Raw genomic sequence first — 25,500 nt, 5'->3', positions numbered from 1 at the left:
GCTGGAGCCTGGCACTGTCGGCGGGGCGCTGGGCATGCTGCTGGGGCTGCTGGAGGTGGGCTGCGGCTGCACACAGGCCAGCTGGCACGCTGGCCCCAGCGCCTTGGCCCTGGCCCCCAGCGGCTGCAAAGTCTCGCTGGGGGTCTTTGTCCCCGGCTGCTGGCGCTGCAGCGTCCTGGCCCCGCTGGCCTGGGGACAGAGCCTGTCCTGGGGCCGCACGGCACGGGGCTCCCCACTCGGAGTCTCCGGCAGCAGCCGCGCTCTGCGGGGAGGTGGCGCCGCTGCTCCTTGCCCCCCTGCAGCCCCCGGGCTTCGCGCTCTCTTGCTGGGTGCCGTGGTGCTGTTGATCGCCAGCTGCTGCCCGCTGCTGCCTGCTTCCCTGCTGCTGCCAGCCACCGTGCTGCTGCCACCCGTCTTCCCCTGGCACGGTCTCTTGCGGCCTTGGCCAGCCTGGCCCAGCAGCGTCTTCCTCTCCTTGCCGGGGGGGTTCTCTGTCGTCGGCCTCCTGTGCTGGCAGCTCTGCGCTGTCCCGGGGGTGCTGCTGGGCGCAGGGCGCTTGGCCCCCCGCTTGGTGCCGGTGGACGCAGGGGCAGGCGGGGGGCTCTTGAGGGGACCCAGGGGGCGTTTGGGCAGGGGTCTCCTATGGTCAGTGCGGCCCTTGGGGTTGGGGCGTTTCTTGGGGGAACTCGGGGGGGATTTGGGCTGGGGTCTACTAAGGGCACTGCGGCCCTTGGGGTTGGGGCGGGTCTTGAGGGAACGCTGGGGGGGTTGGGGCAGGGGTCTACTAAGGGCACTGAGGAGCTGGGTGTCAGGGAGGCTCCTGGGGGGACTCAGGGGTGGACTGGGTAGGGGGCTCCTAAGCGCACTGGGCAGGGGACTGGCTGCAGGGCTGAGCGGGGGGCTCACTGCTGGCACGACGGGGGACTGCAGCGACAGCCCACCCTCAAGCTTCTCGGGGCGCAGCCCAGGGGTTGAGGGGACCTCACCGAGGGCTCCTGTGGCTTCCAGTCCCTGCGTGCTCGGCTCCTCGATGTCCTCGCAGAGGTCGGGCAGCTGCGAGAGGAAGCGGCTGAGGGCAGGACTGCTGGGCAAATCGGGGAAGGCGTCCTGGGGCTCCACGGCATCGAGCCAGCTGAGCAGCTCCTCCATGCCGGGGATGGGGATGTCCAGGTCGGCCAGGAGCTCGTCCTGCATGTGCTGCAGCTGCTGGCTGTCCCCTGCCAGCTCTGGAAAGGCCTCGGCAAAGGCATCAGGGCCCAGCTCGGGCAGCTGCGGGGGCTCCTCAGGCACCTGCGGGGCTGTCGCCGCTGAGGACGAAGCAAGAAAATCCCCCAAGACGGGCGATGTCAGCTTTCCCATGGCCCCTGGGTGTGGGGCGCCCAGCGGCCGGCTGTGCCAGCCCCAAACTCACCGTCAGGCATCGCCGTCTGGGTGCTGGCGGTCCTTGGAGCCTGGGCAGGCTTGGGGGCAGTGGGGCCGGGCAGCGGGGGCCCCTGGTCCTCGCTGAGCCCCACGGCGTGCAAGCAGGGCTCCGGCAGCTGCCCCCGGCTGCTGCTCAGGGTGCGGGGCGTGGGGAGCGCCTGCCCCCGCAGCGGAGGCCCCGGGACGAGGGGTGGCGGGGGGTTGCGCTGGGCGGGGGCCTGCAACAGGCAGGTGCCTGCGGGGTGCAGGAGCTCCCCATGGAGCACGGCCCTGGGCCCCAGCCCCAGCGCATGGTGGGGTACCAGTGTCCCCGTCACCATGGGCTGTCCCCACTGATGGACGGGGGCACAGGGAGGAGCGGTGTGGGGGAGCTGCCCCCCGGCGGGGAGCTGCACCAGCTGCAGCTGGTGCCCCATGGTTGGGAGCTGCACCAGCTGCAGGTTTTGCTCCACAGCGGGGAGCTGCACCAGCTGCAGGTTTTGCCCCACAGCGGGGAGCTGCACCAGCTGCAGCTGGTGCCCCACAGCGGGGAGCTGCCCCACAGCAGGGAGCTGCCCCCCGGCGGGGAGCTGCCCAAGCTGCAGGTGGTGCCCCTGGGCTGGGAGGTGCCCCCCAGGTGGCAGCTGCACCCCGGCGGGGAGCTGCAGCACCTGCCCCTGGACCCCCGGCACCACGTGCCAGACGGTGGCCTGGGGCAGCGCGGAGGGGAGGGTGGGTACCTGCGGGGGCTGCAAGGGCAGCGCCGTCGCTCCGGGGAGGGAGGGCAGCAGCCAGGCAGCCACCGTTGGCGGCACGGCTGGGACGACGAAGGGGGAGTTTTGCGTCTGCGCAAGCCGCGGAAGCCGTCTGGGGAAACCCTCTGTGGGAAAAAGGCCGCTGGGCTGAGCTCTGGGGCGCTGGGCTCGCCAGCAGGGCCGCAGCCCCGGGAGGAGCGGGAGCCGGCTGCTGGACCTGCCATGGTGGCTGGAGAGTGGGGCGGTTGCTTGGGGAACCCGGGCAACGGGGGTTCCGTCCCAACGGCTCACCAGCCCCTCGCCGACATCTTGGGGAGGACTGCAGGCTTTGGACCCAAGCAGGCTGCCCAGCGCAAGACTTGGCCATGTTCATTAGAACATTACTAGCCTCTAAGCCTCATGGCATCACCTTCCATCTTGACTGCTGAACCTCCTTGCTCCCTACTATCTTCTTTGCCAAGATACAGCTGTCCACATTTACTTTTCCTACTTGGCTGGACTGAATTTAAGAAGGGAGCTTGCAACTCTTCCTCTTGTTTGCCACTTCATCATCAAACCAAATGAAAACCATTTGCCTTTAACCTCTTTATTTCAGGCCTTCTTTCCTAGTGGCCATTCAAAACTGGGAAAAAAATAGTCTACCAAGTCGGGTTTTTTTTTTGATTTGATAATAAATCTGCAGACTGTTAAGTCATCAAGCACTTCAAGACTGTTTGAAATAATCTCGAGATTAATATAAAAGGAATTCCTCACACACGCTGCAGCCGCTTACCTTTAGTATAGTCGTTGGATGCGATGGAGCAGTATTTCTTGCTTTCGCCTGCACTGGAAGTCTTCCCTTCCTTGTAAGGTTGTTTACTGCTCTCACTTCTGCATTACTGACATGAAGAGCCATCTGGAGGATGGCATTCTTCCTTCTTCTCCCGCGTTATCTTCTGGAAACGAGGATCTAAGTGTTCCAAGGAGCCTTTTGCTTTCCTGGTGTTTCTCCTTTTTCTTCTTTTTCTTCTCCTTTTTCTTCTTTTTCTTACGCTTGCGATTGGCATTGTCAAAGCGGAGCGCACAGAAACACAAATCATGAAGTCTGAAAGAAACATGCAAGTTAAAAAGGGAAAAAAAGATGTGGCACTTGTTGCCTATATGAAACCTGATTTATTTTACCACAGGTGATGATTTGCAGCATGTCAGCTATTTTGTGGTGCTTTGTGCACACGCAACTTACTTTAGATGCAGCAAACTTAAGCCGTCAGATTGAAGGACCATAGGTCCTGGTTTGTACACAGATCATTAACAATGGCTAGCTCTGGAATATGTGCAAGCAGAAAAAATCTTTTAACCTAATCTGGAATGGTGTACAGATGTGATTCGAACTATGTGGTCCAAAGCTAGTGCTCTGACACAATTCAGCAAGAGCTTTCCTGTCTTCACTGATCAACCTAACAACATGATCCCCAGCCAGCTGGTGCTATCTAAATAACTTAGAAACTACCAGAAAAAAAAAAAAAAAAAAAAAAAAAAAAAAAAAAAAAGGAAGACATGAGAAGCACCCAGAAAAGAATTAGGATAAAAAATGCGGAGTATGCTGGAATCCTTGCTTACTTGGAATCCTTCTCTCCATCTTTATCCTTAGACTTCTTTTTCTTCCAGAACTTGTGATATTTTTGCATTTTTTTCACCACCTACAAGCTCCTTTTCTATCTTTCTGTCTTTCCTTTCTATTTCACTTTCACTACCTTCTGCACGGGTATATTTTCTTTTTCTGTTTCCTTCTGTTTCATTTTTCTGGCGACAGTTCTCCAAATGAGCTGACACAGGTGGAAGCGCATGTCTTTCACGAGAATGTCTTCTGGAATGTTGCTGAGGTACCGAGCAACGATGCAAGTCTGCTCGGGGTGTGCTAAAGCGACGTACATCTTCCTCTCTCAAGAGGGAACCGTGAGGCCATCCGCTTTTGTAATGATAATGCTTATGTGACCTGCTGTAGTAAGTTGCAGTCAATCTGTCAAAGGCTGAATCGCCGTGAGAGAACTTTCTCTCTCTACTGTCTCCTGTCGCATGAGGTGAATAGTAATCCTTGTAATAGCCACATCTTTCCCATCTCCGTGCTTCGTCTCGATAGTATCTTTCTCTGCTCCAACTTCTTTCCCCTTTGGATCGGTAGTACCTATTGCTACCTTGTTCTGATCTTCCTCCGCTGCCAGATCTGTACTTTGAATATTTGACTGCTCTTCTGCCATTCTCAGGGCTGTTTCTTTCACGAGGGAAAGATCTGTACCTGCTTCCCTCCCAGTACTCCTGCTTGTGACTCTTTTGCTCAACAAATTCCACGCTCTGAGAACACCTCCTCTTGCTGGAAGGACCTGCTTTTTGACTCTCCTTCTCTTCACTAGGAGCATGTTCCCTCTTTCTTTGGTAATGCTCTTTCTCAGTGGTTTTAGTCTTGTCCTTTGTATCTTGGCGTCTATCTGCAATAGCTAAGGAAGAAAGATTGTTAGAGCTACATTCAGTGTCAGACTTGAGAGAGGAAGTTTGCCGCAATTTCTCACCAGGCTCAGAAGACTCTTTGCCGGACAAAACATTTTCTTTTGAAATGAGGTCACGTTCTTTTGATCTTCTTGCTTTCTCCTTGTCTCCACCGTCATCACATTGGTACTGGGCGAGGTATTCATCATTCCCAGGAGATTTCGGAGGTTCCGCAACACTGCATAAAATAAAAACCCATTTCTCACTTCTGCTGAAGGACGTGAATATTAAGAGTAAAACCTTCCAACGTCGAGCAAACAAACAAAAACCTCCGGACTACAGGAACCCTCGCAAAGATATGCCATTTAGAAACCTCTCCTGTGATTAAGACACCTTCTTCAGCTCCCAGAGAAAGTGCTTTTTCCCCTCTTGCTTCTGAAGCCATTGCACTAAAAAAGCAAACGCATCTGTCTCCTTCCACCTGCTGCTCTGAGAAAAAAGGCATAGGGGCGAGCGGGGAACAGCCAGTGTTTCTCCAGACAGTGGAGAAAAATGGAAAAACATTCTATAAAGGAACACAAGTTCTCCTTGAGGCACCAACCTGCATCAGAGTGATATGCTCAGTGCTGATCATTAGTTCTGTTCGTGACACTGGACACACAGTATGGAATTGTACTAATTTAAATCCTTCCATTAAATACTATTAGTAGACAGATAAAACTGTAACGAACTTCCATAAAGTCTTGTCTTAATCAGACTGTGCTCATTTTACCTCATTTCCTCTGACAAGCTGTTCAGCTGGCTGGCTCTGAAGGACTCCGTGATGACTTCTCGATTGACTGAAGGCATAGCTCCAGGCATCTGCAATTAAAACGCACAAGTCAGCAGACAAAAAAATACTATTTGTAGTAGTACTGAGGACTAGTCTTGTCAGAATGTCTCCATTAAATGGTAAGCAAGACCGCTGTCAGTTGTATGCATTATCTACACTTCAAAGGTAACCCCAACTCACCCCCCAAAATCTACTTTATGAAACTTAGGAATTTTTATCTCAGCTGAGCTTAAGTTGACAAGTTCTAATGTAAGCTCAGGTCTGCAAATTCTAAGGGGATAATACCACAAAGCCTTACGATCACATGTGTGCTGTGTTTTCTCAGTATTTCACCTGAATTAGGAACACAATAAACACTCCCGAATACATCGTAGGTGAGAAATTCTCGATGGAGCAAATCTATGTTTCAAGCGATCCATTTGTTTTAGAAAAGAACATCTCAGAAGGTTTAACAGGTTCAACTCGGCAAGTGGAATCATCAAGTTTCAGTCCGTTTTCTTTAGATTCATTAACTAACCTAATAGCACCATTTAGTGAATCTGTTTTTGGCAGCTCATGCTGGGATCTTCCTTTGTCAGCATTCTGACAGGAAGAATCGGAATGCTGCAATGTACGGACTACCTTTCCAACCAAAATTCCATTAGAGGACATTGCATTGCATTTCAAATTCCTTTGAAATAAGCCCTTTGACTCCTCCTCAGATTTTCCTGAAGATTCTGCACCATAAGGGACTGTGTTATCAGAGCTGAGTTTAGGATTTTCATTCACTGTTGGCTCCACAAAAATTTCATCAGAAACTTTTTTGTTTGTTTGCATTTGCTTCATTTGCATTACCGAATTTGTAATTGTGGATGAAGGAACAGCCTGGTAGAGATCTTCATCCTCCACAGCACTGCTAAGACAGTCAGGCTGTGACACAGTCTGACGAGCAGGCAATTTATTGTGAATACTGATGGTGATCTTCTGTTTTCTTGACGTATCAGTCATTGAAGGCCTGGTAATTGCCTGGTTTTGAACACAGGCCATTGGTGGTGCTGAAGATGGCCTTTTTAGGGTGACACCAGTGGTCTTTGTGTCCTCTTTTATGGATCCATTTCCATTTAAACGGCTTGAATTCTGTATTTAAAAAGAAGAAATTGCAAGATGGATTAACGCAAACACTGCATGTAACATTTTGAAACACAAAACTCTCCTACTGAGTGTTTCTACAAATGGTCTTAACACCTAAAAAGATGCTTAAAACCAAACAAAAAACCCCACACCAAACCCCAAACCCACTAGCAGTTTGGTGCCGTTATCTGCCCTCCCGCTTCCCTGAATTACCTTAATCATATGAGGAAGAAGTCGTGGTCCCAGAAATCCAGCCTGCTTACTATTAGCCCCCTGCTGACCAGGAGGGAATGAACAGGGATAAGATGGTGCTGGCAAGTAAAACGCACGTTCTCCAAGTGTCAAATCATAGCGCCTTCAGAAAAGAGCAGTGATCGTAGTTTAGTTTTTCTTTCAGCCTACTCTTGGATTAAATCCCATCCTATCATTTTAGAGGAACAGCTCATACGATATGGAAGCCTTCTCTACAGAAGGCTTCGCCAAGACTACAAACTGAAAAGTAGAGAACAGTCTTCCTACTAAGACTATCACTTGCAGAGCAATAATTCATTCTTACACCACAGATGACCTTCATTTCTCTCCTTCTCTAAAGTAGCCAGCTACAGATAACACATAGATAGCAATTTACACAAGTGCTGCAGTTTAAGGCCAAGCAACAAAAGATAATAAACGACACAGAGAATTTCAGGTTAGACAGAACTGAATTAGACAAATAATAATCTTCTCCCGGGATAGCAAGAAAAACACTTGCAAAACAGAAAAATATCAATAACAGGAAAGTAAATCTCTTCTGAACACATTTTAAGATTTGTTATTACCTGATATAAAAAAGTATGTAAGCTTGCTGACCAAGAACTCTTTTAATGTCAGTATGCACTACTTTAGCATCATTCATCTGATACCAAAGTCCATTACCAGCCTGCAAATAAAGACGATTTCTTTAGGTGAATTGCACGTTTTCCAGTTGAAATCACGGATAGGAACAAAATACACACATGTCAAATAAAAATATAATGAAATCTTTTTCCCTAGAAACAGTAGCTGCTAGTCATGCTTTAATTGGTTTGCCAGCACAACCTTTACCCTGTTAGAAATGCTGTTGACTTCTACCTTTACATAGCATATATAGTGTCCTGAGTGACAGCTGACACCGTGATGTACCAGCACCGCGTATAAGGCATAGAGCAGTGGTTCTCCCATTGACTGCGACATGTAGGCTCTCAGGTCCAAATACTCCGGATATTTCACCTCCTAAAGAGACATCAAGAAGATAGAAAAATTATCCCAGAGTACTTCATGGACTAGCCAGAGAAAAACACTTCCAAAAAACACAGACTAGAATTGATTTCTAGAATATATTTCTCGAATATATTTCTGATTCACTACAAATAAGTCTTCCCATAAACAACGGTTAAGACTAGAAGTTGCAGAGAACTGTTTCCTGATGAATCAGCCTTCTCAGAGGAAAGCATATGCTTCTTGTCAAGCGGGAACTTTATTGATATTAAGAGAAAGAATAAGCCATAGTCGTTAGTCTACAATTATTGTCTGAAAATATTAACAACTTTCAGCTTTGGGGGATGTCCCATTACACAATGATATAGTTGCATTACAGTGGTAAATATACCTTGTTGATCTTTCCACCTGTGAAATCTGCAAATCTTTTCAGTGATATTGTGAGAACCTTGGAAGAACGGTGTATGGTAAACCTCTTGGATGCAGGAACCATCTTTTTACACCTTAAAACCAAGCAGAGATAAGTGTTTGAAGGCATCTTCTTTTTTCGCCCCCAAAACAAACTCCTTTTAATGTCTCACGCATGCCTATGCTATTTGAATGATATTTACTTGCATAATAGGTTGGTCTTTTTTCTTTTCATAAACCCATGCACTGCATGTCAGGTTTGTTAATACAGAGAAGAAGGTCAATTTTCCCAACAACTCAGAGCATAGCGGGAACAGGAATCTCTCACAAAAGGGTATGACCAGGTTGGATGGCAAGGTACCATTTCTTGGTCTACAAAAGTGGCTATTTGAACTCCAATCCTGGAAACATTCTTTCAGCTTTCAAGGGAAATACAAATACTGAAAGCGGAATGAGAGAGCCTTGGTCCCCAGGGCTAGAAATTGCAAATAATCTCCAACATAGGTCGACTATCAACATCAAAAATACAACAGAAGCACATGGTCATTCTACAGGAGGGAGACATTTAACAGTAGGAAGTCTTCATGTACTGAGCTTGTCTGGAAAGACACTGAAACCATCTGCCATCCTTTGAAACAAAATAGTTCAGTTTGACACATTGCCCGCTCCAAGGTAGGACCTACGGTGTAAGCAGTGAAAATTAGCCACTAGCCCAGAGAACAACGGAAACTGGGCAGTTTACATCAAGAAAAGTACTGTCGAGAGCTAATAAATAGAAAGAACAAAAGTAGCTCTTTTTGAATTCTGATGGCAAAATACAAGCCAGAGAATTGCAAACCCATAGGGAATGCCTATGAACAAGACTTCCCCCCTCCAAGGAAACAAAAATCCAAGTCTTTTATAAACTTCCACAAAACTTGTAAGTAGATCCAAAGTTTAGAGGTAGTCCAACAGAGTCATGCAACATAGAAAACTGACATCTAGGATTAAGACCTAATTCGTCAAAATCTTACTCGCTACATTTATAGCAATTCTCTCCATCCAGCTCTTCAGGTTTCACAAAGAGTTCCAGAGCTCTGCTAACAGACGAAACCGCCTAGAGCAGCGAGAAAGAAGAGCGTAAAGTCACCGTAATTCAGAATTCCAGAGACATACTAGTAGTTTATAAGAGAATCTTACTAACATACTCAAGCGATCTACTAGGAGCACTGTGAAGAAGGAGGCAGAAAGAGCATGCTCAGCATTGACCTCACCTGGAAGGCATTTGACTTTGGAACAAATACTTTTCCAGTAGCCTAGACAGCATCTACAGTGTACTTTGTCATCAATACTGGGGACAAATTCATCAGTCTAACAATTAGATGTATATTGAGGTAGAACAACAAAGACGTATGACAGCATTATAATTTTTGCAGAAAGAGAATTCTTTCCCCTTAAACCCAATGCAAATGTGGAGACTATTTACATGGGTTCCACGGAAGGACAAAGTCCAATCCACTTCCTTAGCACCACCAAGCTCTTACGTTTTAACATTATATGTGGTTTGGCTTTTTAAGTTAAACAAGTTTAATTTAGAAAGTTATGCATGTACTTAAACATCATGAATTATATTTAGAAAACATCTTACCTTTATATCCAAAGTGATATCAAGAAATGCCTCATACGTATCCGAAACTGCTTTGCAATTCAAGCACTTCACTGGAAACAAAATATAAATGCTTAACATTATGTGAAGGAGACTAACTGTCCAAATTCAAGTTGTTGACAGATACTACTTTAGACAAACTACAGACTGCTTTACTACCGACAAAAGACACAGATCAGTTCTAAGGACAGGAATATTTTTTCAAGTACCTCTCGATCTTAGAAATCCTCCAAATATTTGATGAATGATGGTGGTAGCTTGAGAAGATCTGTCCAATCTGGAAATAAATTATAATCAGACCTCAGAAGATTTAAGGCACAGAATTAACTCTTCAAAGAGTTTGATGAAAACCAAGGATGATGTAGACTTGCGTTGCTGATAGTAAATAAGGCACTAAAAGGTGCTAGAGATCATTTTTGAGAGTAAATAAAGGACTAGAAGGTGCTAGAGAATGTATGAAAGTGAACTTGTTTATGCTTACTCGGTGCTTCCGTTCAAGCACGCTTCCTGCATAGCATCAACAGTATAGCGCAAGAACTCGTGTGCGTCTTCTTGACTGCCAAAACGGAAATGTTGTCCTATTCCTAAATAAGAAGATGATAGTATTGACCTCATTTAAAAATGAAATCATTCTTGTATTTCTAAAATCTCTCTTCATTGGAGTGTTAAAACCACTTAGACACATCAAATAATTATTTGAAGATTACAAGCTATCGAAAAGAAACACATCTGAAGCCACTTACGACTGAGATTACTGATAACATGCGTAGGCTCGATGGCATCAACAGTGCAACGCAGGGCCTGGTTAATGTGAGTCTCCATCGTGCACATCATGCAAAAATCTTGTTCACGACCTGAAGAGTGAAAGAGCAAAGCATCCCAGTCCAGCGAAATATCCATACCTACAAACATCTAAGTACAATTTAAACTATAGATACAATATCCACTCTCCTTGCTACATTCTATTCTCCCAAGATGCCAATGTCCCAACAGTCTTGTAACATTTCATTTCACACAACTTGACAGAAGAAAAATATCCACTAAGCCTGTATTCAAATGCATTTTGTGATGAGAAATCTAAAAGACTACTGCAAAGTCGCAGTTGTAAAGGCTGACAGGAATGTGAACTCCACAGGCTGCAAAATGTATTACTCTCTAAAATTACTACCAAATGCATTACTGTCCAATGCACTTCATTATTCCCATGAAGCAATAAATGATCCTTTAATAAACAAACAAACAAACAAACAAACAAATAACTAACTAACTAAATAAAACATGGTGCATTAATTGCACTCCATATGCTATTCGGAGCCCACTGCTAATACAGTGCTCAAAGCCAGCTGCTACAGGTAAAATCAGGCAAATAAGCTTATCTCACAGAATCACTGCTGTTCTTTCACCTTCAGAGCTATCCAACAGATTCAAAATACTGTTAGAAAGTACTCACATGACTGGCTGTGCTCAAGAGAAAGCATGTAATTGGCAAGTGGGGGTGTGTAGGTCAAACACTGTAGAGTAGCATTAAGAAAACATGTGTTGCCAAGATTGTACAGGCCAACTCCAACACTTTGTGTTTCTCGCCAATCCATACAAATCTTCTCAGGTGGAAAAAGAATGCTCTGTGGCGGAGCAATTCCATCATTAACGACTGCAAGAAAGTTAAATTTAAAAAGAGATCTTGTTTGTTTGTTTCGAAGAAAGGTATTTAAAAAAATACTATTCTGCAGGAGCACCTAGAGGAGCTAGCTACAATCCAAACCAGAAAAACTTATTGCAGACAGCTTTAATACCACCAAATTCAAATTGGCTGGTCAACACAATGTTTTGGGGGAAAAAAAAAAAAAAACAAAAACAACTTTAGTCAACCATTTTAGTTTTTCTAAGGCAAGGCTAACTGCCATTCTGTTTGTAGCACCTAATGCCAAGTTCCTCTCCATCTATAATCTTTAACCTGATTAACTCAACTACTGTTTTTTTCCTTATTATAACTTAAACCACAAACTTAGACTTGAAATTATACGGTAAAAACGTAAAAACTAGGAACTAGGAATGACGGTACCCCTACAGATACCAGATTTTTTCCTGAGCAATGTTATCCTTCAAAAAACCTGTGAAAAATGGAAGCTGTGAATAGCAACAATCAAACACTTTTCTCTGCAAAACAGAAAAGACATGGAGGAATCTGTGCATTACAAAAAGCTCCCCATATTTCTCTGTTGACTGTAAATATATCAAAATTAATTTCTGTAACATCAGTCACTTCAGTTGCCTTAGGGGATTCGCTTTTCAAGTCTTTGTTCACAGTAGTCCCCTTCTCTATCAGTGCAACAAGTAAGAACTGCATTTTCTACTTTTGCTTTGAAGACAATGGAGGCAGGATAAAACGCACACTTACTTAGATCTCTTGGGGCAAAAGCCTTAGATTTTTCAGATGATCTACAGTAAATAGCACCTCCACGTCCTAGGGCCACAGAGACTTGGCTTGAATCTTCTGCAGGCACTATCCGGCCCCAGTTGGCGGTGCGTGACATCAGTATTTTAGGACTTGGTTTCTTGGATTTGCCAGACCGCCTTGAAGAGGGCTTTTTAGGCTTTGAAGATTTGGGCTTCTTAGCTACGGTCATTGTTCACATCTGCGACAGAGACAGAAGTTCTGGTTGACGTAAGACTATCAAGAAGCACTCCAAGAAGAAAAGAGTAACAGAAGTCCTGTCACTTAATCTCAAAGAAACAGCCTTAAGAACTAAATCGCTGGTATGAATGATTTAAAAAGAATCCCCAAACTAAACACACAAAGTGAAAATTTCCATCTAAACTCTGTCAGTATTACTTTTCGCTTCTGCAGAACTAGTGGCTGATGCCATTTCTTTCCCTTCCGTAGGATTTTAATCCATTACAACTCTGGAGTCTTTTTAATATAAAAATGTAGAAGACATTCTCTGAGGGGAATCAGTTATTTATTGATTTCCGGAGTTGCGCAATTATCTGTTAATTAGTACCTATGATCTAATAGATAATTGTTGCAATTATCTATTGCTGGCATTAGTAACGGAACACTATTACTTCACTGCCTGCGTTTTTCTGTTTCGTCTGCACAAAGGTACCCAGAACTCACTGCTACTTTTCTTCTGTCTTTCCAGGGCTCGCCCTCTACCTCACTGTCTACTGCACCAGTCATGAGGGGTTTGTTGTGATTCTATAATGAGCCTAGCTTTTAAATACACCTTTCATGGGCGTCACTTGGTGATAGCAAGTTAATTTGTGAGGGCTCCTCAGTATACATCATGCCTTTTTCCAGGTGAAAAAGCGGAGCTGTAAGTGGCAGTACACCAAAGCCCTGGCATGCTGAGATCCAAGAGGAGAGATGTTTGGCCCTCCTTTTCACTCCTGGGAACCATATACCTCAAAACCCACAGAGGATGGGCTATATCTCAGAGAAATCTTGGGAAAGGAGAGCATGAAGAGCATGTTTGCAAATTCATTTCTCCCTGGGCTTCTTCTGCTTCTCCAAGAAAGACGAGTTTGAATATAACTTTGGCAGCAGTACTTCTGGTGTTTTACTCCTACCACATTTAAAACTCCTACGACAAACTGAAAAGTTAGACTAAAAAGCAGCTCTTTCCGTTCTCCTTTCTAAAGTTGCACGCTTTCCTCATGCAAAACAACAGGGGAATGTAAGCTAGAAACGGAAATGCTGAATGTAAAACAAAACAAAACAAACCTCAGCCCTCCAGGACAAAAGCCAATAACTGCTACAAAGTCCTTTTTAAAATGCTGATTAGGTTTCAAGGTGATACCGCTTTAAATAAGCGTAGTTGTGTGTCCATAGGCAGAAGCTGAATAATGACAGGATGAACTTCTATACTTCATGTTTTGTTACTGTCTTACTGTAGCACACAGGGACTTGTTACCTTTAGGGAAACCACTAACCTCATGGAGGGTTTAAAACATAAGCTAGTTTGTTATACCAAAATGACGGAGAGAACAAAGCATAAAGTGCTTTCAGATTTCTAGCACGCCTTGATTGCTGTCCATTAAACTTCAGACACGTTAAACAAAACACAGTAAATAAGAAAACTCCTAGTCCCACAGCTGGCAAATTGTGTGCAGAGGTTGTAATTAGAACTTTTTTGCCTTGACGTTTTACATTTAAAATTGATTTTAAATCCATTCTATACACACTTTCCATTCCTGAAAAAACAATACACAAACCTGACAAATGCATTTACATGAGAAATGAAGTCGTCCTTGTCCGATTGGAAGACTAAGGTGACAGCTCCTGGGCTCAGGGATAAGCTCCGATCTTCACCAGTGACAGCTCCTTTTTTAGGATTGAAAGGGAAAATGTTTCAGCAACACATTGGAAACATACTTAAGGGACAAGAACAAAATCAAGACTGCAGTGAGAAGGACAATGGAAAAACAATACTGGGGGGAAAGGAAAGGAAAGGGAAGGGAAGGGAAGGGAAGGGAAGGGAAGGGAAGGGAAGGGAAGGGAAGGGAAGGGAAGGGAAGGGAAGGGAAGGGAAGGGAAGGGAAGGGAAGGGAAGGGAAGGGAAGGGAAGGGAAGGGAAGGGAAGGGAAGGGAAGGGAAGGGAAGGGAAGGGAAGGGAAGGGAAGGGAAGGGAAGGGAAGGGAAGGGAAGGGAAGGGAAGGGAAGGGAAGGGAAGGGAAGGGAAGGGAAGGGAAGGGAAGGGAAGGGAAGGGAAGGGAAGGGAAGGGAAGGGGGGAAGGGGGGAAGGGGGGAAGGGGGGAAGGGGGGAAGGGGGGAAGGGGGGAAGGGGGGAAGGAAAAAAGAAAAAAAGAAAAAAAGAAAAAAAGAAAAAAAGAAGAAAAGAAAAAAAAGAAAAGGGAAGGGAAGGGAAGCAAAGCGAAGCGAAGAGAAGCAAAGACCTTGATCTTTATACTGACCAATGAGATAAGCCTTACACATTTTTAAGTTTATTTTTGACAACTGATTGAGGTGTTACCAGGTATTAAGTACGATTCAAGAGCAAATATTAACACTAGAAAGAAGAAATCCGATCCACCACCACTGTTTCAAAATACATCCATTTCTCATTTGGAGATGACGTCTCTCTGGCAAGGTAGTAGAAAAACTGTAAATACCGATAGAGCTTCCTCTCCCGATGTTCCATATACATACCGATGCTGTTCCTACACCTACGCTCTGAGCATAAATTTATGTTGACATGAGTGACAAGAGAGGGTGTTACTCCTCTCTTTGTTTGCCTTGAGAGACACACCTCTTGTCCATTGAAAAGTAAATTCAAGATTCCAGATCACTTAAGACAGTTGCTATCCCCCCATTCAGAGTTCTGCAGCAGCACTCTTCAGATGTGTTTAGCAGTCTCTTTAGAAAATGTTATCACTTAGGACCTGCTTCTCAGTAGGTCCACGTTTGGCCTCCGCTTAGCAGAGAGTCAATCCCAGCTTAAGCTTTCGTACAAGAGCCCCTTCACGAAACGGAGTTGAACCCTGACATAACTGAGTTGAACCTTTAACCTTGAAGCTTCCTTAAAGAAGAAAGCAGCACCCAGGCCAGGAAATAGAAATTAATCGTCACTTTACCCTGAAACGCAGTGGGCTATTCTGTGCTGGCAGGATTGCTGCCGGGCTGGCCGACGAGGCGGCGGGCAGCTCCCCGGGGCCACAGGGCCTGGCACAGGGAGCCGCCGGGGGTCTCCAAGGTCCGGGAACAGCGGCAACAGCGGCAACAGCAGGGACAGAGGGGACAGCAGCGACAGCAGCAGCCACCTCAGCCGGGGCCGTCTCCACAACCGCCACAACGGCCTCGGAACGCCGCCGAACTCGGAGCTCCAGCGTGACGCCTTGTGAACCTGGCCGCGCTGCTCATGGCTAAAACCAGAGCGTTTCCTCCGGCGTGTGTTTACTGTCGGTGCCGGATCGGCCCTCACCCCGAGCTCTCCCTGCCGGGAGGGCTTTGGGGTTGGGGTTTCCCTCCCGCCGCCGCCGCGGGCAGGCCCCGCGCGCAAGGGGTCCGCGCTGGGGAGCAGCATCTCACCCACGGCGAGAGACCGAGGGCACGACATGAAAAAGCCCCGACACGAAAAAGCCACGACATGCGGCCGAGGCGGCGGGGAGACGGCTCTGAGGGAGCTGCCACTTCGCCCCGCCGTCCTCCCCTCCCGGGCCGCCCCGCCGAGCCCCGTACGCCTCAGGCGCTGCGCTGAGGGGGTGGCTGGCTACTGAGACAGCTGCCCAGGGCACTGCTCATGGCACCGAGCCTGACGGAGGTCAACAAGTGTTGAACAATGCTCTCAGACATCGGGTCTCACTTTGGGGTGGTCCTGTGTGGAGCCACGAGTTGGACTTGGTGATTATTGGGAGTCCTTTCCACCTTGGGATGTTCTCTGATTCTAGGTCAGCAATCCAGTAGCTGATGAGAAGTGTGGAGTCATTCAAAGGGAAGAGAGAGCACAACACTTCTCGTTTGCAGAAGCGGCTATTTGGTAACCAAACCGATGATTCCTTTGCTTCTAGAGCAACTAACAGCAGGGATCCGCTTTACAATAGAGGGAAAAGAGTCGTTGGCATGTCATGTGAAGTAAGCTTCAAATCCCAGAGGATGATTTTGTTGGAACTTTATTCAGCTGAAAACACAGAAGCCTTGCTTCTGCTTGTGTTAGTTACAGCTCCAGTTTACTTTGGTTGGGAGGGAAGGCATTCCAGGCTAATGTGCTGTACCTGTTCCTTCAGCTCATTGTCCATAAACAGAGGAGCAAACGAAATCAGTTTAATCTCCATTAAATGCAGCAGACAAAGCGGAGTAGAGGGCGATCTAGCACTTAATTTTTCCTGTAAGCAGGAAACCCAGAACTCAACAACACTTTTCAAATCTTGTCCTGCAGTAAATGACCAGCTGAGTGAAGCTTGCATTTAGAGGATGTGCTCCTCCAGTAGACGGAAATAGCTTTTCCTCTTCACAAGTGCAACTGAGTGGTGGACTGGCAGCTACGTGGTTAACTAGTTGTGCCAAAGGGGTTGTGTTGAATGCACAGAAAAATATGCAGGTCCCAACAGTAAAGGGTTGTCTGTAGGCATGACACTGAGTACAGATGTTGTCTGCAGGTTCGTGCAGAGTGCACCGCGCCAATAAGCACCCAGAGTCGGAATGCACACGAAGGTCTTTTAATTATATAATTACTTATAGAACTCTGCAGAGTCAGGTACTTGGCCATCTTTCGCAAAGCAAGCACACCTCTGACTCGAATCACCGTCATTTATACACAGGAAACTTGTGAAAACTCTCTCTTTGGCTCCTTTGGATTGGTTATTACAGCTCACCTAACTTATCTCCACTGAGCTTGTGCATTACAGAGGAATACCGGGGGGGAGGGGGAACAGGAGAGGGGGGACACACACCGAATCCCACATTAGCATAGATTAGCATTTTGACAGGTGTGATTTTTAATGTGCTAATGACCCTTAATGAGAAAAAGGTTACTGTAGGTCAGTCTGGAGCTGGTGTTCTCCTTCCTGTTTTTTCCCTTTTAGCCCTTCTCTTCCTTGCTTCTGCTAGCTCAAGGCTACCTGTCTCTCTCCTTCTTTATTTTCTCAGCTAAAAGACTGCACAAGCTACAGGCCTCCCTATTTGCTTCAACATTTCCTTGGTTTTGTTTTTGTTTTTTTCCCAGCTTTGGGACGACACAGGTGTGGTTTGATATTTGCCAGTATAGCTAAAACTCGCGCCAGTCTGCTCACGCACAATAAGTAGTAAGATTTAAGGACTGGTTTCATCGGCTTCTTCCATACTAACATCCTTCTTATGTTTTAGATATGCTGTAGTTAAATCAACACTAAGTTACTACTTGTGGAGTAATCGCCTTAAGCGACTAGGCATCATAAGCACACCTCCATCCCAAAAGCTACCCGCCTCCAAGGTGCAACCACCCCTCACTGAGCACGCCCTCGGAATTTCTCAGAGCCTGTACCTTTAAACGCAAGTGAGATCATTTCTACCAAGCACAACCAAGATATGCATGACTAGAGTCACTCAAGCTCCACCTTAAAGATAGAAAATAATATCAATTGCTTTAAGAGAAAGGGGATGTTAGGGAAGATACTATCAGGAAGGATTCCTTCTGACATCACTCGACAGGCTGAGCCTCTCACTCCCCCACCCCCACTCCATTGGGACGCCGTGGGGTAAGATCTGAACGCTTGCTTATACCAGGCGTCTCTGTGGAATCTTAGAAATCTCTAGAGTTTTGATGCTTTTTAATGTCTTAATACCTAGGCTGTGTACCTGTGCATTTCATGCATGCTAGCTTGCTTTTGCAGACAGTGAATTTATCACTGACAATCCAAAGAACCTGTGTACCTGTCGCCGTAACAAATTGCACTTAATTGCATTCTTCCTAGCTGTGAGAGTTCTCCTTGAATGCGACTAGAGCGAGGCCGTACTGCGTTGTTGGTGAATCCGTGACCGTGATAGTTCAGCACCCTGAATCCGACGGGACCCATGACGGTCAATCGGCTACACCCCTTAACGCGACACTACTAGACGAAGAAGATGACAGGGCTTGCATGCACTGCATTAGGCTTTGCATGTGAAAACACCCCCAAATAATTTCACGTACACTTAATGTTTTTAAAGGGAAAAAAACAGGAAGGTGTAGTCTCTCTGTAAGCTACAGCCCTACATAGTTAAGGCATCAGCATTCATTCCTTTGCTTGATAGCAAAGTATGAACATACAGAAGAGTTAAATATTTTCTTTGCATTCTTAAAGGCGATTTTTCAGACTTGGGCTTCAGTTGTTGGAGTTGAAGAGATCAGTAGACATCCTTACTTTTACGTTAAGACCAAAATCTTTATCTAAGATTGTGTTATCGAACGCAACTAAACTCCCACCCCCACATGGTTTTTTTGTAACTTCGCAATGATCTTGCTGCAGTCCCACTCTGATGGTCTTTCAGTAACATGCAAACTGCTGTGGCAGATTCTGTTACAGTGCTTTTCTATTGACAGTGTGCCTAACACTCAAGGTAAAGCCCCTCATTTCGCAGTGGGGACATAAAGTGTTTCTTTGGACCCTGCTGCTTCTGTTAGTACTCATTTTTTCACAAACTTGTTGAACCTGAGCCGTGCCTACTGAGCCAACGAATGCTTTGATGACACAGTATTTTGTCAAAGCAGTTTTGCTTCTTGGAGCTACAGAAGCAGCTCTGGCTACGTGATAGCGAATTGTGCTGCATTGGCAAAACCAGACTTAGCTACAGACTTACAACACTTGCTAACTCGATCTATTTCAAATCTCATTTTAACTTTAAACGACAATCAGTTTTGTGGCTCCTGTCTTACTAATTTGCCTTGTTTTGCATGGAAGGGCAGCCTGTGAATGTTTTGCTTTATTGCATGCTTCAAAAAAAGGCTGAGGAAGAGACTGGAGGAACCTTTTCTATTCTATGGACTTTCCCCCGAGAGTGTGGAATTGCAGGCTACTTGGATGAATGTTCCAATGTGAGTAAGGGAGCAGACCTCAGCCAAAGGAGGTGGAATCCTTGCTTAATAGTAAGTATCAGTGTGGGGACATCTTTGCTTAACGGGAGCCATTTAAACTCTTCATAGAAACAAAATAAGCTGGACATCTTATGCTTGGAAAGCAGTATGGTTACACAGCGGCTAACATAATGACTTGAGTCTACTGCTCTGCAACTTCAGGTTTTGTTTTCAAGCAGTGCATACATCAGTTTAAGCTTTGGACAAGGAGATTTGCAATGCAAATAGTGATAAACCAGAATCAGCGGCGCTGACGAGTGTAATGGTGAAATGCAGCAAATCAAGTATTCCTGGAGAAATGTGAGATTACAAAACTAGCAAGCCATGAAGCACTTTTGTTGCTGTTGCTGTTGTTGTTGTTTTTTAAATCAATTCTTACATGCTGAAATAGCACCTTCAAGAAAAACTGTTTATCTAGCCAGGTAACGGTGTCTCCCTGTAAACAGGAAGGAAATGCCAGGAGCAGCCATACCTCTTTGCTGTCAGAATAAAGAGCAAGTCGAGGCCAACATCATGCCATAGTGCAAAGGCTTGCTAAGAAAGATCGTTCTAAGAGGTCTGCAAGAAAAGATGACTTACTTTGTCATAAGTTTGTCAAATAGAATGGACGAGTTAGTAGTCGAGTACCGACTGTGTCCGACTCTACAGCTGCGGCGCAGCTCCAAGTCCCTGTTTTCTCCGTGGACTCGTCTCACAGTTTTTGCACCAGCTCTACTCCTCAATGTTCTGGTGACTGAAACGCAGAAACAAAGTCTTTTGAAACAGTGAAGATGGGATTCTCCTTATTTCACCGTTGCTCTTGTAAAATGGAAACAGACAGACAAAAAAGGCACCCTGAAGTGGATTGAGTTTTCTTTACATTTCAGGTCAGAAGTTGGTGTCACAACCACTGCATTCCACTTCTTTATCGCTCTGCACGTTTAAACTGTCTACTTAAAACTGGGACCTGTAGGGAAATTTTTAAAGAGACTGAAAGCTAGCCAGACAAAAACAAACGTGCAACTTTTGTTCCATGCAGGAGGGAAATCTACTCCACTTATTTCTGTCTTGGAAAAGTGAGAACAATCAACACCTTTCTCTAAGGTGTTTTCACTCCATTCATGTCAAACTGTATCTAACAGTGCTCAAAACAAACACTAGGACATTGCAAGCCTCTTCCTAAGAGGTGTATGTTTGATTACTCTGTTTATGCATGCAGCACTTCCATTTCCTGCATTAGGATCTAACAGCTCAAGGAGGGAAGAATCGTTTCAAGAGAAACACCCAAACACCACATAACTCAAACTCGTGCTTTTTAGAAAAAAGCCTGCCCATTGTTTGCCATACAGCACCCTTTGGCACAGGTTGGTTGCTTGCACTGTCATTAAAAGAGCCAAGAGGACAAGGGGAAGGGAAGAGCTACACCGCTGTGCTGCTAGGATCACAGCTAAGGTTTACTTTTGTGCTTGCCAGCTATAAAACTGAGTTTGAACTTACCAAGTATCGATTTACTTTGCACAATTAGAACAGTTTGCTTTGTGCCTACCAAGCTGCAATTCACACTGCTCCCTCCCCAAGGAATTCATAAAATCTCCTATTTGCACCTACCTCTCTTCACAGAAAAGTCACTGAGGAGTGAATTCAGCTGACTACAGAAGGCTTTGGGGCCAAATGAAAGCCATGGAGTGACCAAGTGCCATCCTCTTCAGTAACCAGCGCAAATAGGTATCCCGGGGACTTACAGCCACTTACCTGTGCTATATTCTTTTTTTTCGTTCCAATTTTGGCTTTCTCAACTGCCTACATTAAGAAAGAGGACAGGGCAGAGAAGGGAGAAAAGACTTGTTGTATTAGACCCATCAAGGATGGGAAATTTCACCATGTTTACAAGCCAGTGCTCCATGGTATACAAAGAGAAGCCTGTAGGCCTCACGCAGGATCCACATCCCAAGTCTGTTGCGTGCCATATACACGTGGTTCTGTATGTACCCACATTTCCTAGCTTGCTCATGTTGAATTCTCAAAATTATGAGCAATAGCACCCAAGTGGAAAAGATACATGTCCTGGTTTCAGTTAGGACAGCGTTAGTTCTCCTCCTAGTAGCGGGTAGGTTGCTATGTTTTGGCTTAGAATGTGTGAAAGGATGTTTCGAAGAGTGCTGATACCACCCCGATGTTTCAATTGCTGCAGAGCAGTACTTACAACAAGCCAAGGACCTTTCGGTGTCTCACTGTCCTACTGGCGATCAGAATCGGCGCACAGCAACAGCTGCGAGGGGACAGACTCAGGATGGCCGACCCCAACTGGCCAAAGAATTCTATGCCTTATGGCAACACGCTGCACCATGGATAGGGCGGGGCAGCCGGGCTGCTAGGGGGTACGCTGGGCACTGGTCAGCGGGTAGTGAGCAACTGCATTGTACATCACTTGTTTTGTACACATTACTAGTAGCAGTACTATCATCATCATCATCATCATTATTATTATTTTCCTGTCTTAATAAACTGTCTTTATCTCAACTCGCGGGCTTCACTGTCCCGTTTCTCTCCCCCATCCCAGAGAGGGAGGTGGGAGGGTTGCAGAAGGGCTGTGTGGTGTTTAGCTGCTGGCCGGGTTAAACCACAACAACACCTCAAAGGAGTTGGGGAAAAAAACAGGTTTTTTTAGAAAAGCGGAAGACTTTCACTGAGAAGAGGGATGCTAGTTTTAAGGTACTGGTACGCCATCAGCATGCTCATAGGCCTCTGCTGATTTTAGCCGGAGGTTTATCAGGCCACAACTCACTGCACATGCTTTCTCTCTTGCTTTTCAATCTACAAATCGAACAGAGATTGAACATATAGAAATACAGTACCTTGAAAAGCATCTTCTCTTGACATTTCCCCTCAGTATCGCCATACTTTCTTCAAAGCTGGAGACTGAACACCGCAGGATGCTTTTGCTCATTGATCTTAAACGGTGTCCGTTGAAACATTCAATACTGGGAGAAGAATAATCCTAGGGAAAGAAGGAAACAAGAATATATTTATGTGAACCACGTAGATTCAGATAAAGAAATTCTGCCTCACGCAAGTTTAATTGACCCTCCTGACTTGGTAGTGGGGCAACTAATGGCAGGCAGACACTGAAACGCTGCTGTGCTCAAGAAAAACCTGGAGAGAAAAAAAAAAAAAGCTTTCAAAACTAAAGCTTCCCTTTCCCCACCGTTTTCTTGTGGATAACTTAAGCTTAATATCCTTGGCAAAAAGATATTGCAGCAAAACCTTTCACATAAAATTAGTGTTTCGTGAAAAACAACAACAACAAAAAAACCTTTAAATTCATTTGGAATTTTTTTCAATAAATTCAATTGGAATTTAAATTCAAAACTTTAAATTCAATTGAATTTAAATTAAAAAAACTAAACTAATTAATTTAAATTAAAAAAAATTAAATTCAATTGACTGTTCAGAGGAACAGTCAAGCTTGACATTCTACATCCTAGAATTAAAATCTAGTTTGAGTTTTTCTCCCATCTCCAGACCTTGCTAAAGATCCTTATTAGGAGCTCTGTCAACAAAAGTGAAAGGCTTGTTATATCAAAGCTTCGAACCCTTCTTACTGCCCTTGACCTTCTTCACATTGCTGCTCCTACAAGGGTGAGTACTATCATTTTTAGTACGGGAGGGAAGCTGTGATATCCTTGAGTGAGGGGTTGTTCTGTTTACAAAATGAAGTTCCAGTAAGAGTACATCAAATGAACCAACTTTCTTTGAACTTTAATTCATCACTATATTGAATGAATGACCTCTGGATTTCTCTCTCCCATTTGGAAGTCAATTTGAAAACAAACTACCTCTGCCATAAAGAGCCAGGCATCAGAGACAGCTGTTGCGCCTCAAGAACAGAGAAGGTATGAACGACAAGAGCAGCTGAATAAAATGCAACTTGCCATTAGAAATGGGTGTACTGGCATCTACAGGTGCCGCTGGCATCTCCTCATTTTCATTACTCTCTTCATCTGGTTTCTCGTCTTCAGTAGCAGGGTTCTGCTGTGGTGACTTGGAGTTGTCGCATGGAGCACACGCTGCAGAGGTGCGACCTTGCAAGAAAGAATAGATACCAAAGATCTTCGTCATGCATTTTCAGTTACAAATGCAGAGACAAGTCTTCAAATCCTTAGCGTTAAAGCACGTACCTCTTTTCTCACGAGATTCTTTAATTTGTTCACAAAGTCGTCCAAACTCTGTATCCGTTTCGTTCCTCACCATTGAATATGCAGTGCCTTGCAAAACATAGGCGCTGTGACGATCTGAAATTTTACACACTTTAACTGAATGTTGTCTACCAACCAATGAAACTGTTTTGATCACAGAAAAAAATTGCTTTCTTCATAGGTTGGTTCCGAAAGCTTATCTCAGTGAATATTTTCAGCATAACATCGAAGTTAATTAAAACAAAAGCACTAGTTCCTTGGGAACACTTATATCACAATTCCATGCCCAAGTAGCAAAACGATAAAATATTTACAGTCTGGACGTCCAAAAGCATCTAATCCATCCGACGTTTATTGTCCGCACACAGCATTTATCCATCTATATGTTTGACAGATTTTTTAAACTAGGGTTAAAAAGCACATCCTCACCTGTAGATCTTTGATCCGGGTAGTACTCTAAGGCATTGTTACAGATTAGATCGATGTCCTTCAGCTAGTCTCCGGCAGCGAGGTACTGGCGCGAGTCAATTTGAGTCAGAACTGTTGAAAGATCCATCGGCTCTTTAATCCTTGTGGCATAGTCAGGTACCTGCAGATCAAATACAAGCATTCAGAGGTTTTCTTAACCTTGCACACTGTCTACCAAAATTATTCTGAAGACTTTAAATAAACGACTTCCTAAAAACCCTGAACATTTGCGATGCATCAGAAGATGCTGAAATTAACCAGTTTGCTTCTCAAAAATGGAAGGGCTCTTTCATTTTTCATTAGAGCGGCCACGAGAGGACAACAAGAAGTAGGGAGGTCAGAAGCACGTGCATGGTAGAGAAGAAACACTGAGGGTGGGAGATTCATTTCACTTTGCTTCAGAAAATCACAACAGTGAAAGCTGAGCAAGCCATCCGGCATTCTCTTTGTTGTTGACATTGAGGAAAAGGTGCATGAATTGCACCTGTGAAGTACCTATTGCAGGCATCTACTTTAGAATGAGATAACTGGGCCCTGAGGTGCTCATTTCTTCCCTAAGACCAGAAGAGGAGACTAATGACCAGTTCAGATGAGGACATATGTATCTGTCTAGATTTTTCACAGCTCAAGAACCTAGGAGAAAAGGGGAAGAAAAGCCAGTGGAGGCCCACATGAAGACGACTTTGCTGATCCCCAGGTATATTCAAGTTACATCTGTCTTTGAAATATACGCCCCTAGTTTAGGCTTATCTCATAAATTAAGGAGAAAAAGGCATCTAAGCAGCCAATTGGAGGAAAAAGAAAACACACTGCACTTATGGTTGATTCCTATTGAGGAGTTCCAGATGAAACAGAGAACAGGATCTCAAAACTTAGTTTTACAAACTGCTGCTCTTATTCCTGTTCCCACAGGAACTGACAGTCCAAGAAAGGGCTTCAGACTTCACTCAAGTAGTCCTGTAAATACTGTTTGTAATTATAAGGAAAGATCTCTGTGCTTTTCAGTGCTGTGACACGCCTACGTATCAAAGCCTTTTCACGAGCAAACTGTGTTGGCATTTGGACTGGCTTTTTAGAATGAAACCAGGGCTTTCAGCGAATAATCCCATAAGACACATTTGAGAGTCAGCAGAAGTAAAAGCACTGCCTCTACTTCTTGCAAAATCCTTACAGTGCAGCCCTAAAAACAAAGTTGAACCTTCCCCAAAACGCTGAGAAATACGAACACTGACAAGTTACAAACACACAGGGATCAGCATTACTTTACCTTCTGTGGGTCAACGGGCTTCGCAAATTCCCTGAAACGTCTGTCAGTGGCAAGTCTGTGAGTAACGTCCCTCAAGAAAATTCTAAGGTCACGCAAGGTATCCTCCTCTTCCTCCTCCAGCATCCCTACTTTTGTGGGGATCACTCTTGTGGCTTCTGAGGCTCAGCTGGTGGTGCTACAGGCACGACTTCCAATGTCCAATCAACTTCAATT

The 25,500-nt window shown here is 45.2% G+C and overlaps 2 protein-coding genes and 1 long non-coding RNA gene across 3 annotated transcripts; all 3 read right to left on the bottom strand.

The window, feature by feature from the left end:
- Positions 1-3,765: 3,765 nt before the first annotated feature.
- On the bottom strand, positions 3,766-5,820 carry LOC311428385 (uncharacterized protein; the record flags this gene model as incomplete). The annotated part of the gene is made up of 3 exons (XM_084539871.1): positions 3,766-4,630; positions 4,703-4,857; positions 5,807-5,820. 3 exons carry the CDS (start codon positions 5,818-5,820, stop codon positions 3,783-3,785), a joined length of 1,017 nt encoding a protein of 338 aa, XP_084395997.1. The 3' UTR covers positions 3,766-3,782.
- A 30-nt stretch (positions 5,821-5,850) lies between these two features.
- Positions 5,851-14,122, bottom strand: LOC311428384 (ubiquitin carboxyl-terminal hydrolase 42-like; the record flags this gene model as incomplete). Its single annotated transcript, XM_084539870.1, has 13 exons — positions 14,083-14,122; positions 12,249-12,486; positions 11,301-11,501; positions 10,594-10,704; positions 10,332-10,434; positions 10,060-10,127; positions 9,833-9,903; positions 9,219-9,301; positions 8,189-8,300; positions 7,672-7,812; positions 7,380-7,480; positions 6,775-6,916; positions 5,851-6,567 (listed from the first exon to the last, which is right to left on the bottom strand). The coding sequence occupies exons 2-13, from the start codon at positions 12,475-12,477 to the stop codon at positions 5,851-5,853; spliced, it is 2,079 nt and encodes a 692-aa protein (XP_084395996.1). The 5' UTR covers positions 12,478-12,486; positions 14,083-14,122.
- A 6,996-nt stretch (positions 14,123-21,118) lies between these two features.
- Positions 21,119-22,349, bottom strand: LOC311428376. The gene is made up of 2 exons (XR_014687672.1): positions 22,212-22,349; positions 21,119-21,156 (listed from the first exon to the last, which is right to left on the bottom strand). It is a non-coding gene; the product is annotated as an uncharacterized lncRNA (long non-coding RNA).
- Between the last annotated feature and the right edge of the window lie 3,151 nt (positions 22,350-25,500).

The sequence above is a fragment of the Aythya ferina genome (assembly GCF_964211825.1).
Source record: "Aythya ferina genome assembly, contig: HAP1_SCAFFOLD_149, whole genome shotgun sequence".
Classification (NCBI taxonomy): domain Eukaryota; kingdom Metazoa; phylum Chordata; class Aves; order Anseriformes; family Anatidae; genus Aythya; species Aythya ferina.
The sequence above is the reverse complement of the archived record's forward strand: the minus strand, read 5'-3'. Positions and strand labels throughout refer to the sequence as shown.